The sequence below is a fragment of the Lolium rigidum genome, chromosome 4, assembly GCF_022539505.1.
Source record: "Lolium rigidum isolate FL_2022 chromosome 4, APGP_CSIRO_Lrig_0.1, whole genome shotgun sequence".
Classification (NCBI taxonomy): domain Eukaryota; kingdom Viridiplantae; phylum Streptophyta; class Magnoliopsida; order Poales; family Poaceae; genus Lolium; species Lolium rigidum.
Genome location: NC_061511.1, coordinates 188,293,283 through 188,308,508, shown reverse-complemented (window position 1 = coordinate 188,308,508; position 15,226 = coordinate 188,293,283). Strand labels below are relative to the sequence as shown.

Sequence of the window (15,226 nt, the reverse complement as noted above, 5' to 3'; positions counted from 1 at the left end):
TATTATCGCGCCGCCCATCCACCCTCTCTCCCAGGTTATATAGAATCCCCGGGAGCCGCGATATTTCCAGGTTTGAATTCAAACTTGCACAGGTTTCAAAAATGGAAATTTAAATTACAGCCGTCGGATTACATCGAAGAGGTACGCTCCATCCTGGCCGTCCGCTGACTGACGAAACTGTAACTGGTCTTGACACCGAACGAGCCCTTTGCTGACTGACGAAACTGTAACTGGTCTTTGACACCGAACTAGCCCTTCGCGCGGCCGCTGATACGATCAAGATGGCCTAGAAAAATGTGGGTCAACCAGTACATCATCACTAGCAGTAGAGAGAAACTGCCCCGCTAGACTGGTAGTACACCCGTCACAACAGAGATAGCAGATCTGTCATTTTGGCAACTGAAACTTACAGTTCTTGCTAAGTTCGCCATATATAGAAATGCAGTTGCAATATAGCTGCTGCAATTATTAACAGCACAGCAGCAGATACGACAGCATTGGGAGAACGCACAAACAACATTTGACCTGCAGGTGCAGGATGACGCTTGCGGGACATGGGGCACGGCTTGGCACTCCACAAGTTCACATTGTGCCAGAAATTGGGAAAACCTACCAACAAACAAGAGATACAGGGGCACTATCAATTAAATTAATGTTCAGGTCCGAACCTGTACACTGCTATATGATACACCGAAAGAGGAGAAAAAAACAGTCAGCCGCATAATTATACATGTAAGAACCTAGGTGGTGATTGTCATGTCTATTTCTCAAGGTTTACAGCCTCTTTTCTTCTTTCCCTCCTGCCTATCAACACGCAAAACACAGCCCGCCGTGCCTATCTGGTGATACCTATGTGCAACTTGCAACCTCCACTGCTGATTAACTAAGTATGAAATACTGCACAATGGAAGGGGGCAAGAATCAGGTATATGGGGTCAAAAGAATACCCAAGACTATGAACAAAAACCATTAGAAGTTTCCGTCGGTGATGGGGTATCATCAAGAACGATATCAGCAGGGTCCCCGACCCAAGGTCTATCCCTCCACCGAAACTTGATCCTCAGCTTCCCATTTGCATCCACACCTGTAACCTCGCCTTTACTCGCGTATGTCTCCATTCCCCATCCCCACCTCGGGGTTACAAGACCAGGTCGAATCCGTACTCTGTCACCTTGCCGGAAGGGCCTAACCTTCTCCACCTCCCAAATTTTGCATAACCATAGTCTCTCACAGAAACAGAAGGAAACCCAGAGCTCCCCATCCCCAGCCCTGTGGACCACCCCGATGCTGCTATGGTTCACATCGCCCCATTGGTATGTGGGGGTTGCAACCGAATCCTTAACCTTTACCCAGTCTCCGATGCAGACTTCCTCCTCTTCCTCCACTTTCTCCACCTCTGCTGGGTCTATTAACCAAGCCCTGGCACCAGCTGGTGTGTGAATCCTTAGCTTCCCATCAGCATCAATAGATGAGATGGTCCCTATACTCGAATGATTATGATTAGACCAACCAAATCTTGGCTGACGGATGCAACATTTGATCCGCACACGTTGCCCAACGACAAACCTGCTGACTCCTTCAAGTTGCCTAGAAAACCCTATCCACCTTTCCTGCTCACCGCAAAATGCCACATGAATGGTGCCGTCCCAAACATCATCTTTATATCCAATCCCATGCACCACCCCAATGCTACCTGGTTTGAGTGAGTTCCAGTCATCCGCATCACTCTTCAGCCTAACCCACTCTCCAACCTCAAAGACTTGCTCAATCACAAGATCTGCAGGATCACCTCTCCACAACCCAGGCACACCAAACAAGGCCACCCTTAGTTCTCCATCGGCATGGACACCTGCAATTATGCCTCTAGAATCAGGCTTTGCATCTCTCCATCCCCATCTGGGCTCTGAAATTCCAGCACGGAACCGAACATGAAGACCAATCTTAAAGGGCTGTACTTTCTCAATTTCTGTGTTATGAGTTAACCATTTCCCTTTCCTCATACAGCCTGCCAACTCCAAGTAACCAGAGTCCTGAATGCTATGGACGACTGCTATGCTTATTTTCCCAGCACTGTTCCAATCATAAGTAGGTCTACTGCCAATACTTGGCTTCACACGCACCCAGTCTCCAACCTCAAAAGCTGAGAGCCTCTCAGCATCACCTGGAGCGACCTTCCACAAGCTTTTTCTGCCGGAAACCTTGACATTTAGAGTTCCATCCATGTCTATCCTTGATATGGCACCAATGGTTGCTGCAGTTTCATCTGACCATCCAAGGCGTGGCTGAGATATGGAAGGTAACACATGAACCTTTTCACCAACTTCAAATTGCTGCGCCTTCTCTACGTCTGCAACCGAACAAAGAAAAAGCTTGCTTCTGAAGCAGAAAGCAACACCCATATCGCCATCTTCTTCTAGACTATGAACTATCCCGATACTGTTACGAGTCACATCCTCCCATCCATATTTTGGGGATGGAACTGTTTGTTTGACTCTAACCCAATCACCAACCTGCAAGTAGAAACAGAAGAGGGTTTAACTCATTTGCTCTACAAACATCAGGAGAAAGAATAGCTCCAACATAAAACAGCAAAAGAGCTATAGGTAACTAAAGAGGGGGACGTAGGTGGTTCCATACCTTAAAATCATCAATCTTTTCCATGTCTGATGGATCCGCCTGCCAAGGTCCAGATCGATTAGGGATATCAATTATAAGCAGACCATCACTCTCGATGTCGATTATTTTTCCCACGCTGTGATGAGTTTCACCACCCCAGCCATATCTGGGCTCTGCGACAGACCTCTTCACGCAAACTTGATGGCCAATCTGGAAAATAAGCCGATAAAATAGTATCACACAAAGCAAAACCAAAATAGGACAGGAAAGATCACAGAACGCAAGGGATAGCTTATTTGCAATGCGGCGGTGTGTCGGTGTCGAAACTATTTAATTAAGAAATATATACAAAATTGACCAAGCAATTATAGTAAATCATTTTTGTTATGGCTCCCAATGAGAGGTCGTTGATTAGTTAATATATCCAAAATATTCCCCGCAAAATAAAAAGTTAGTTAGTAATATATCCAGCATATAGTCAAATAAAAAATACTGAAAAATGCCCCTATAACATTGATAAAACCTTGAATTTCATGATTAGACACCTAAGTTTGGAGTCATGGACCAGATAAAAAGAAATTGTATAATTGCAGGACAAATACCTTGAAGGCGTCTACATGTTCGACCTCTTCTGGCTCACAAAGCCATGGATTGGGCAGATAGCAGAGGCCTAATAGAAGGCTGCTGTCTGGTCTGATGGAGTACACAACACCAACGCTTCCAGGAGTAATAGATTCCATGCCATGTACAGCAACAGTTAGTGAGGGACGAATCCGAACCCAGTTCCCAACCTTATATTCCTCAACCCTTTCGATTTCAGCAGGATCAGCCCTCCATCCCCTAGAAGCTCCTGGAAAACCAACTCTCAAGATTCCATCATCATCAACACAGAGAACTGTGCCTATGGTATCTCGTGACTGGCCACGCAATGCAAATCTGAAGGAGAAACAAAAGGTTATCAGATGACAGTTCATTTTCATGCACAGAACGGAAGTACAGAGTTTTCTTTTTCTTCACAAATCATTAGGTTGTATACTGACTGGATGCATGCAGTTGAAACTAATATATCTTGAAAGATTAATAACACTAACAAGCAAATGAAAAGATATCTACTTTTCTGAGAACCTCAAATGACAATCATATATTTCACCATCAGATTGCGAGCCTTTCTTTTCGCAATAGGCAGAAGCCAAACTTCTATTTTGAAAAGAAAGGGCAAGAGCAATATACCATTTGCAGGCTATCATCATTTTGACCACATGGGATTAGACATGATCCTAGAACCTCAGTTTGAAAACTAAACTTTAAACAGCTAATCGTATTCAGAACATGTAGCATACTCGAAGGTCTCTACCAAATTTTTGGTTCAATGGATCCTTGACCTACAAATAGACAGCATGATCAGCCTATGTAACCTAGCACAGCAGATGGGGCGTATGGAGTACCACAGAATTTATCTGATGTTAGTATCATGCGGGCATTTTACTATCAGGTGCCCACAAGTAGACATTGCAGAAACTCACTCCAATTCTGTGTCAGTTCAAACTGAACTAAACAGCATATGGTGTCATGTTCGTTTTAAGTATCTTATTGTCAAATCACAAAAATATTCACCATGCTTCAAACTGAACTAAACAGCATATGGTGTCATGTTCGTTCTAAGTATCTTATTGTCCAGATAAATCACAAAAATATTCACCATGCTTCAAACTGAACTAAACAGCATATGGTGTCATTTTCGTTCTAAGTATCTTATTGCCCAGATAAATCACAAAAATATTCACCATGCATTCAAACAAGCTAGTGAAACGCATTGATTCACTGAAACAGAATAGATATTCACCCACAACATAATAAGCATTGCTTTCTTCACTTTACTGGTAGAGACCACCCACAAAAAGGGTGTAGTAATGAAAGCACGCAGCAACAAAGTTACATTTACCTTGGCTCCAAAATATCAGGTTTGAGCTGGACATGCTGGCCCCTATTTAATGGAATAACTTTTATAACTTCACTTGTCAAAACACGGGCTTCTCCGGTACAAAATGATACAATAAGGTGGTCATTGTCTACAATAGACTGGACAAAGCCAATGCTTCTGGGTCCAGCACCTTGCCAGCCAAAATCTGGAGAAGTAACCGTTCTTCTAAATTTTACCCAATCCGCAACCTCATATCTGGCAATAGCATTAAAACGATACATTAAATACAATCATGGGGCAGCATTCACAACGACCAGCTAGAAGAACACAGCAATTTTGTCCAATGTATTTGAAGTCAAAAGCAACAAAAATCAACATCAGACCTAATAAGAATCAATGAAACAGCTAAAACATATTTCAATCTGCAAAAAGATATATAAAAGCACTACATCATAATTTACTTACATGGTTGGGGAGAGATGAACTCCTTTATCTTCAAGTGTTTCCATCAACTCTTCAGAAATCCATTCTCGTGGGAGCCTCTCCAGAAAATCTCGCAATGTCCAGCCTCTGTAGTTGACAGGATTAATTTTCATACTTGTAAACATATGATGTGCAAAGTAAATTTTGCACAACATAAACTAACCCATGTACCGTTTTCTTCACACAATTCCATTACAGGAAACAAAGGCAAGTAAAAGAAGATAGCTTCAAACAGTCTTGCCGAAAGGCCTTAAATAAATGGAGATAATTACTTGAGCAACCAAATATATGAATTTTATGTCAAGTCGTTTGGTGTATTGTACCCATACTCCCAAAGTTTGGTGTATCCTGATAGAAGGATTCCTCAAAACAATAATGAGTAAAATACTTACACTCTCCCCCACCACTAAAGGGGAGAAAGAGGGATAAGCGTGTTCACTAGTAACTTGCCTGTGGTTTCTCACATCAACAGCAGGTGATGGATGTTGTAGCATTTGAACAACCCAAGTCAGGTTTTCACGTATCATTTTGGATGCATCAGCAGCTATGTGAAACGAGTTATCACCGTCATCATCCTGATTAACCATATATAGCACAGCATTAAACACACATGAACAACTGGTGTTGGCATATGGTGGTGCACTGGTAATAAAATCAGGTTTTGAAGAAAATATAGAACTGCAACGACAAACAAAATTTGTCTGAACTCCAATTTTGCTTACAATGTCGATACAGGATAAAAAAAAAGTATATTCCAACATCATAAGGACCAATTTATACCATCAGTGAGATAGTAAATTCAGTGGATTAATTATTCATCAAAATTAGATCAGGATTGCCAGCATGCGCTTCTTAACTATAATAAGGCCTGAAACTATCATAGAAATGTTCCTCTAGCGGAGAACTCAAAATTCAATTTTGAATTTTTGATACAGCCTATTCCTATAAGAAATCAAAAACCATAGCACAAAAGAGCGTAAGGAGATCGATAATCAATAGCACTCAATATAAGTATCTCAAGTGTAACTGAATCTTGTGGTTTAATTAAGCTGGCATGCAAACAGAAGTGCCTAGATGCACACAAATTTATTTATAAAAGATGTGTTTCTCTTGCAATTACTAGGTAAGCAACAAACTACTTTCCATGAATTGGGTAATCCTTCTTTTATGCTCTGAGGGTCATATGGGAATTGGATGCGTCTATTCTTCATGCTCATCTACCAAGCTTCCTGGAGCTTGATATTTAGGATGTGTAACTCAGTGGGAGTTCATATGCTTCAGTGTGCAAACGCATGGGAAGTAACATTGGGACACTGCACACTTGGTTTCAAATATATAGCAGTGCATGTCCTTTCTACAGTAAATCGTTTATAAAACATCATGTTTGTAAGGTCCTTCCAAACTGCTCTTAATTCAGAGATTAAGAAATATTTTTGGCTGACCAGTTTGTTTCTGTATAGGATTTGAAATTTTATAAGGTGCAAACTTGATGCAAATCACATAAATTTGAGCAAGAACAAAAGTAAATCAACCATATGATTCCTAATATGTACTTTGCCACTTGCATAAGACATGCTATACAGGTCAGCTTCTAGACTTATATAATTATCTTCTAAAAAATGATTGAAAGATACTCAGCCATGGTACCTGTAGATTACAGTTTGCCCCAGCAGCTAAAAGCAAGCCAACACATGAGTTTGCACCTCTGTTCAGTGCAACATGAAGTGGTGTTGTGTTTTGAGCATTTCTTATGTTTACATCAACTCCAGCTTCCAAAATAATCTGTCATAAGAAACAACAAAGAAAAAGCAAGTCATATTTTGATATGGACAGCAGAACAGTAAAAAAGCATAGAAAAAATGTAGTCGCAAGATAACCTTTACCTTTACCAATTCTGCATCGTTTATCATTGCTGCGGTATGCAGTGCAGTTCGACAGTGTGGGGCATCTTGTGCTGTAGGATCAGCACCAGCAGCAAGCAATATTCTTACCAACTCTCGGCCCTCTAGCAATACAAGCCAAATATACAATTAGAACAGACATGGTATGACATGGAGAAAGGCAGATTTCTGTCCACTGTATCATTAAGGAGCTGACATGCCCATTCATATCTGTTGACCGTGGTATAAGAAAATTCCGCAATTACCTTTCTCATGCTCCTTTTTAAGAGCAGCTGCCATGCACAAAGCTGTTCCGACAGGGCTAGGTACATCAATTGCTTCAAGTATCTCCTCTTCTGATGCAACTTCGACCCATCTTTTCACCAAAGTGGCATTCCATGTCTCTATACATAAATGTAATGGCCTATTCACCATGAGAAGAATAGTGTCATGGTATAGAAAGGAACTGGACAGATAAAACACCCAAAAGAGGAAGATCTCAAGCTCCCGCGGCTCAAATGAATTAACAGAAGTGTAGTGACCGGAAGCTGCATAAAAGAACACATGAACAAGAACTAATTTCCCAGCTATATTTCCACTAGGCAAATATTCTTACGTTTTATTCTGAGAATTTGGTATGCTCATAGAACTGCAACCTCCATTTTCCAATATGACAATAGCACAATCGGTATATCTCTTGGCTACAGCAATATGCAGAATGGATTCACTGTCTCCATCTACGGCATTAGGATCAGCTCCGGCCATGAGCAATTCCTGCGTAACACACAGAAAAGTTGTAGAAGTAGGAACAAGCGATCTGAAAACGTAGGAGGTGAACATGATGACGTACTTCCATGCATTCAGGCTGACCATGATGAGCACAGATATGGGCAAGAGAAGGACCAAGGCCTTCTCTTAGCGTAGAATTGACATTAGAAGATCTCCTTATAAGTGCACGGACACATTGTGGAGAGCCAGCGGCCAAAGCAAATACTATGGGAGGACCTTCATCCTTGTCTAATATGTCTACATTCTCTTGATAAGCTACAATAGCTTCCACAAGCTCTGCTGAGCCTCTGCGGCATGCTAAATGCAATGCAGTGTGCCCATCTGTATTTTGAGTTTCCAAGAGGGAACGAATTAAACTAGCATTTCCCTTTGAAGCGGCCTCTGCAAGTAGATCCCTGGCAGGTGCAAAAGGTTTCAAATGTTAAGACAGTTATAGGCTACAGCTGCATATTTAGACATAAGAAGTTGCCAAGAGCTAACCTAACACCTGCAGCATCACCTTCACATACAAGATGATGTAAAGCATTCGGATTATCATGAGCAAGGTCCAGAATTGAGGTGTGTGGTGGTTCCACGCCATTGGGTAATCTTACATCACTGCTTGAGCAAGTAATATGTTAGAATCCTTTATATCTGAAAACTCACATACTCACAAATGAATTACTTGGAAAAATATAATATATTCTATTGAAGGTAACATTAATCAATTGCTGCTACACTTTCTGTGAAGATTTCATGAACTTCTTCTTTCATTCATATATGGGAACCAACATTAGCCTAGAACTAGGATAAGGAGATCTCCTTTATCCTTGTCTAATATGTCTACATTCTCTTAGTAAGTTCCAATAGATGCGCCCTAGAATGTATGCAGTCAATATTTTAAAATTATCATTAATATACATAAAAGCAGTTGTATTTATTTCATGGGTATGCTATTCGTAGATTATTATCATTATCAAAGGTAATGCATATCATTATACTTGTTCACCTCTTGTGCTAGCAGATGAAAATGTTTGTATTGGAAACCACTGTCCAAAACAACATGAAAACCGAACAAGTGTAGTAGTTCCCATTTCTCATGCTTTACAAAGTAGTACAAACATAGATGAAGAACTTACTTCTCAGGACTTGCAGGTGGGCTCCTTGGTATATCTAGTAGATGGCGAAGAAAAGTTTTTAGCATATCCTGGAAAGATGGTCTTTTGGAGGGACGGCTCTGGAAACAATCACCAATCATCTTCCACAATTCCCCAGGAAGTCCTACACCTACCACTCTTGAATATTGTGGAGGTGGCTTCTTTTCTTTTACGACAGACTTATAGACGTCCTCTGCACTTAGCCCAGCCCATCTGCATTTCATTTAGCATCTAACGACACCATTCTCAAAGCATTAAGAAACACGAAAGTAAGAATCAGACTACTTACGGAACAGCACCAGTACACATTTCCACAAGTGCACATCCAAAACTCCATGCATCTGACTTATAGATGTCATCTGCACTATCCCCAAACGAAATCAGAGATTTCTTCAATGTTCCCCATGCCTCTGGGGCTGTATAATTGGGGCTAAGCACAGTACCATCCATGCCAGCCATGTTAGAGTCATCAGGTACTTTCCGACTAGTGAGGTTCTTCAGAATAGCCGAAAGACCAAAGTCGGAAACGACTGCCTGGCCATTCGCATCTAAAAGAATATTGGAAGGTTTTATGCTCATACAAACAATACCCGCTGCATGTAGTTCTGCTACTCCACGAGCAATATCTGCTCCGTACCTGCAAAGCCAGGCCCAGAAGAGCTCTTCAGATTCCAATAGATTTAGTTAACAAAACGAGCACAATAAAAAGATTCAATTTTTTATTGTACTTTAGATAATGAAAACCTTAGACAGGTTGGTAAACAGGGAAATGACTCTTTCTTGTGGCAGAAGAAATAAATGAACTGAAATGAAAAATTGAGTAGCCTTTCCTATTATGGCATGGATGGTTCATGCACTTAGCACTACAGCTATTAACAGTGCAGCTGGCATTAGCATACTGTTGGAGAACTTAACTTCTGGCATATTTTGTAGGAACAAAACAGTAATTCCAGGAAGGAAACATTTATGAGTCTTTGGCACTTATCTAGTTCTCATAAATGGCAGTATTTTACATTGTCACTGTTAACTTGAAAATGTAGCTAATAACTTTGACCAAGGACAGAGTTCTGAGACACACAGTGAATAAAGCTATATAAACACTGTTTGGCTGTACAATCGAATATATTGGGATAATTAAACAGACAACTGTAGAGCAAATATTTGAGCATGGACAGCTGATGAACTGGAATGCGTTAAACAATAATGCAAGCTAGAACCAAAAATGTACAAATATCAGACAAAATATATAGATGGCCTCCAATCCTCCGTTAGTCCATTGCACAGAAAATAAAACAGATCCTTGGAAACCTATAGCGCTGATATTACAGATATTATTGCAGCAGAGAACAACCATGGACATGGACTACCATGCCAAATTTGGATCCATGCCTTCCATTGTCAAGGCCACGTAAGTTTTCTGGGGGAACGCCTGATGTGCAAGTGCCAGATATGATTAAAAAAAACTCAGCACCTCTTATGAGCAGCACTCTCAACTGAGTATATGCTCTTAGCATGCCCGAGCATGCTGATCACTCGGTTCATGGGTAACACGGAGAACTACACTTTCACGGCTCAACAGCGATGAGAATTGACTAACAAACACATTGGAAGACAGAGCCATGCAGTACAGTGAGATCCTGAGTAAGAGATATCCGCCAATTGGATTTTTAGTGGAAGCAAAGAGCACCTCAATTAATTTTACCTTCATGAGAGCTCTGAGCCTCCTACACTTACAACACACAACAAATACAATCCAAAGGGGACAAAGAAGCTGTCAGCACATAACCAGACAAAGCTGGATACAAATCCGTACCAAAAAAACTCACAGATAACAAATTGAATAGCGCCACTAATCAAGTAACCGCTTTCCACATCGTAGCTCAAACTTCCATAGACCTATATGTCATCTTAAATGATCGATCATAAACTCATGCAAATGGCACGTGCAATTAGCAGATAAACAAACACGTGAAACACGTGATGCTGCAGCTTCATCTATGTTTATACCAACTGGGTTTTACAGGAAGCAGAGATCACCTCAATCTTACAGCTCAATCTTACGGGTATTAACTAAAATCAAATTTATCTTCATGAGAGCCGTGAGAGTCATACGCTTACAACACGACAACAAATACAGTCCAAAGGGGACAAAGAAGCTGGCAGCACTTAACCAGACATAGGTAGACACGTACCCGTACCCGTACCAAAAACTTGCAGATAACGAACTGAATAGCGCCACTGATCAACTGACCGCTTTCCACGTCGCAGCTCAAACTACCGTAGACCTATATGTCATCATTAATGATCACTCAAAAACTCATGCAAATGACGTGTGCAGTTAGCAGATAAACCGACAGGTGATGCGGCAACTTGATCTATGATTATACCAGCTGGATTTACTGGGAGCAGAGAGCACCTCAATCTTACAACTAAATCTCACGGGAGATCTCAAAAAAAAACTAAATCTTACGGGTATTAACTCAAAATCAAATTTACCTTCTGTAGAGCCCTGAGCGTCCTACGCTTACAACACGACAACAAATACAGTTCAAAGGGGACAAATAAGCTGGCAGCACTTAACCAGACATACTAGGCAAGTACCCGACTACCTGTACCGAAAACAAGCGGATAACGAATTGGATAGCACCACTAATCAAGTAACCACTTTCCACGTCACAGCTCAAACTACCATAGACGTATATGCCATCTTTAATGATCACTCAAAAACTCATGCAAATGACGCATAACAACAAGATTTTACAGGAAGCAGAGAGCGCCTCAATCTTACAACTAAATCTTACGGGTACTAACTAAAATCAAATGTACCTTCTGTAGAGCCCCTGAGCGTCCTACGCTTACAACGCGACAACAAATACAGTCCAAAGGGGACAAAGAAGCTGGCAGCACTTAACCAGACATAGTTGGACACGTACCCGTACCAAAAACTCACGGATAACGAATTGGATAGCACCACTAATCAAGTAGCCGCTTTCCACGTCGCAGCTCAAACTAGCATACACCTACATGTCATCTTTAATGATCACTCAAAAACTCATGCAAATGACGCATGCAGTTAGCAGATAAACCGTCCCGTGATGCTGCAACTTGATCTATGATTATAACAAGAAGATTTTACAGGAAGCAGAGAGCGCCTCAATCTTACAACTAAATCTTACGGGTACTAACTAAAATCAAACGTACCTTCATGAGAGCCCTGAGCGTCCTACGCTTACAACACGACAACAAATACAGTCCAAAGGGGATAAAGAAGCTGGCAGCACTTAACCAGACATAGTTGGACACGTACCCGTACCAAAAACTCACGGATAACGAATTGGATAGCACCACTAATCAAGTAGCCGCTTTCCACGTCGCAGCTCAAACTAGCATACACCTACATGTCATCTTTAATGATCACTCAAAAACTCATGCAAATGACGCATGCAGTTAGCAGATAAACCGTCCCGTGATGCTGCAACTTGATCTATGATTATAACAAGAAGATTTTACAGGAAGCAGAGAGCGCCTCAATCTTACAACTAAATCTTACGGGTACTAACTAAAATCAAATGTACCTTCATGAGAGCCCTGAGCGTCCTACGCTTACAACACGACAACAAATACAGTCCAAAGGGGACAAAGAAGCTGGCAGCACTTAACCAGACATAGTTGGACACGTACCCGTACCAAAAACTCACGGATAACGAATTGAATAGCACCACCAATCAAGTAGGCGCTCTCCACGTCGCAGGCTCGCAGCTCAAACTAGCGTACACCTATATGGCATCTTTAATGATCATTCAAAAACTCATGCAAACGTTAACTTCGTATGAGCTCCGAGCTTCCTACGCCTACAACACGACAAGAAACAGAGTCGAAAGGGGGCCAAGAAGGTGGCAGCACTTAACCAGACGTAGCCGGACACGTATCCATACCAAAAACTTGGCAATTACAAATTGAATGGCGCCACTGATCACCTAAGCGCTTCCCCTGTTGCTGCTCAAACTACCATGCAACTACATTTCATCTTTAATAGTAATAATCACTCTAGCAAGACTACTTGGTGAGCCAGCATGAATAAACGATGCACATGTAAAAATATGTTGTTAGCAGATAAATTGGCATTGCAAAACGATCTATGTTTGGAGGTGATTCTTCATAGTTTTGAGCGATCAAGAATAAGTAATGAATACTAGTGTAGTTGGTATGGATGATGATTAGATGCAACAATGTGATACCTGAGGATCTGCTCGAGCGTGAGTCGTCCACCGTTCTGGCGCATCTCCTCCTGCACAGAGCCAGGGTATCGGTCCATGACGAAGCAGAGATGGGCGCCGACCCTCATTGCGCCATGGAAGGTACAGACGTTCCGGCACCAAGTGGAGGCTCGCCTCAGCCGCTCTACGTCCTCCTTGACGCCCTCGAGGTCGTCCGCGGCAGACAGGGGCACCCTCTTCACGGCCACCTGGTGCTTGCATCTCTTGGCACCTCCCGCGCCGCGGGCACCACCGCGGGAGAGCGTGGCGGCGAACACCTCCTGGCCTGCGGGCCCGGGAGGCCCGCTCCCGATGCGGCGGGCGAGCTTGAGGTCCGGGTGTGAGGCGAGGTCGACGGATGTGCAGCCGGGCGGCGGTGCGGGGGCGGTGGCGGCGGCGGGGCGGCGCTTGGGGCGTGCGAAGAAGTCGTCGTCGTCGTCATCAGAGGAGGAGGAGGCGGAGTCGGAGTGGCGGAAGGAGGGGGAGGAGGGGGCGTCGGAGAGGAGGGAGAGGATGGGGTAGTTCTTGCGGAGCGCGGAGACGGAGTTGCCGACGGCGGTGTGGTGGCGGCAGCGCGGGCAGGCGATGGCGGCGGCGCCGGGGGAGGTGGCGAGCACGCGCGCGAGGCAGGCGCGGCAGAAGCCGTGGCCGCAGTGGAGCAGCAGCGGGGCGTGCTCGTCCTCGTCGTAGCAGGTGGTGCAGAGCGAGCAGCACGGGCGGCGCATCGCGGCGGAGGGTTTTGGGCCGCGCCGGTGGCGGTGCCCGCGGGCGGGGCAGATCTGGGCGGGGATGGGGGTTTGCGGGCAGAGAATAGGATTTTTTGGGGAGAGAGAGGTGGAGTAGAGGGGAGTTGGGGGTTGGTGATGATGCGCTCCTCCTGCTTGCTTTTCGTGCTCTCTCTCCTCTAGAAATGGGGTGCGGCGCGTGTGTTCGTTCGGCGGTGGTGTTCGAGTGTTTTTGACCAACGTCACACCGCCGAAGAATGAAATTGTTTTCTTTTTTTTAAATAAATGAACGTGTTCTAAGGTTGATGATGAAATGTAGAGTTTTTTACGGAGTATCTTATTTTCCAAAAAACGTATACGGAGTGCTCCTTCTTGTTTGTTGCCACTATAAAGTTGACAAATTAACTTTTTTTTTGTTATACTCAGTACTAGAAATGAAACTTTGGTAAAACTTGTTTTCATGATTATTCGGTTCTTTTTAACGCGATAGTTGTATTTCAGGTGATTTTATGTTTTATTTTCTCCAAGTTCCCCTCCAAGCATAGTGGTAGATGGCGGGTGTTTTTTTTTCTCAATTCAAAAGCTTATTAATTGATCGTTAGGGTTGTAGTCACCCTTCACTACGTCGTTAAGAAATTCTAGGATAATGCAGACAATCAGCCATATACATCAATGCACGTCAACACTAGGTCTCTTTGCACATCGAACACCTTAGTGGCGTCCCTACTAACGAAAGCTACAATAAAGCTAGAGAAAAATCGTCTAACATCCTTAATCTGCTGATTGTCGTTGTTTTTTATCTTTCTTGATTAATTATTTTAAAAGTTTAACATCACTCTTAGCTACACTTTCCAACGCTGCCTAGGTATAGCCTCTTTTCAGAAAAAAATTCCAAGATGTGTCACGCAACGAATCGGCTTCATTAGCGTAGAGCTTGTTATAGTGTCTCTAGAAATGCAAATAGATGAGAACAACCATTATGGCAAGATACGGCTAGCTCGCAAAATCAACAAGATAAGAAGCTTATGAACAAGTAAACATATAAAAATAAGGGGTAATAAAAATATAACAATTATTTTTAAAGGATTAATCAGACATTATTTTGTTTTTTGTTGAGAAAGGAGATGATTTTAGACATCTAGAAAGCGTGGCCTGAATGGGCACATTATGTTGGGGCCAATTTTTCGAGATATAAGCCATGCAACTCCAATAGTATTTTTGTATTTTTTTGCATAAATCACATATACAATATACTCCTTACAAACATACATCACATATACCCGAGTACTAGCATATATAAGATGCATGCTACATTTTGTACATGACACTTCCAAATCATCACCACACTGCCACGTGATAAGTTATTTTTTCGACCAAAATAAGCAATATTGCCTCATTTTTTTAAAGAGTAAACTTGACC

The 15,226-nt window shown here is 42.5% G+C and overlaps 1 protein-coding gene across 1 annotated transcript; it reads right to left on the bottom strand.

The window, feature by feature from the left end:
- Positions 1 to 618: 618 nt before the first annotated feature.
- LOC124706675 (E3 ubiquitin-protein ligase KEG-like) lies at positions 619 to 13,806 on the bottom strand. Its single transcript, XM_047238348.1, has 15 exons — positions 13,064 to 13,806; positions 9,115 to 9,462; positions 8,808 to 9,038; positions 8,170 to 8,286; positions 7,751 to 8,084; positions 7,517 to 7,674; positions 7,167 to 7,324; positions 6,904 to 7,025; positions 6,668 to 6,802; positions 5,471 to 5,595; positions 5,003 to 5,107; positions 4,559 to 4,792; positions 3,219 to 3,552; positions 2,638 to 2,826; positions 619 to 2,510 (listed from the first exon to the last, which is right to left on the bottom strand). The coding sequence occupies exons 1-15, from the start codon at positions 13,804 to 13,806 to the stop codon at positions 954 to 956; spliced, it is 4,890 nt and encodes a 1,629-aa protein (XP_047094304.1). The 3' UTR covers positions 619 to 953.
- Positions 13,807 to 15,226: the final 1,420 nt, after the last annotated feature.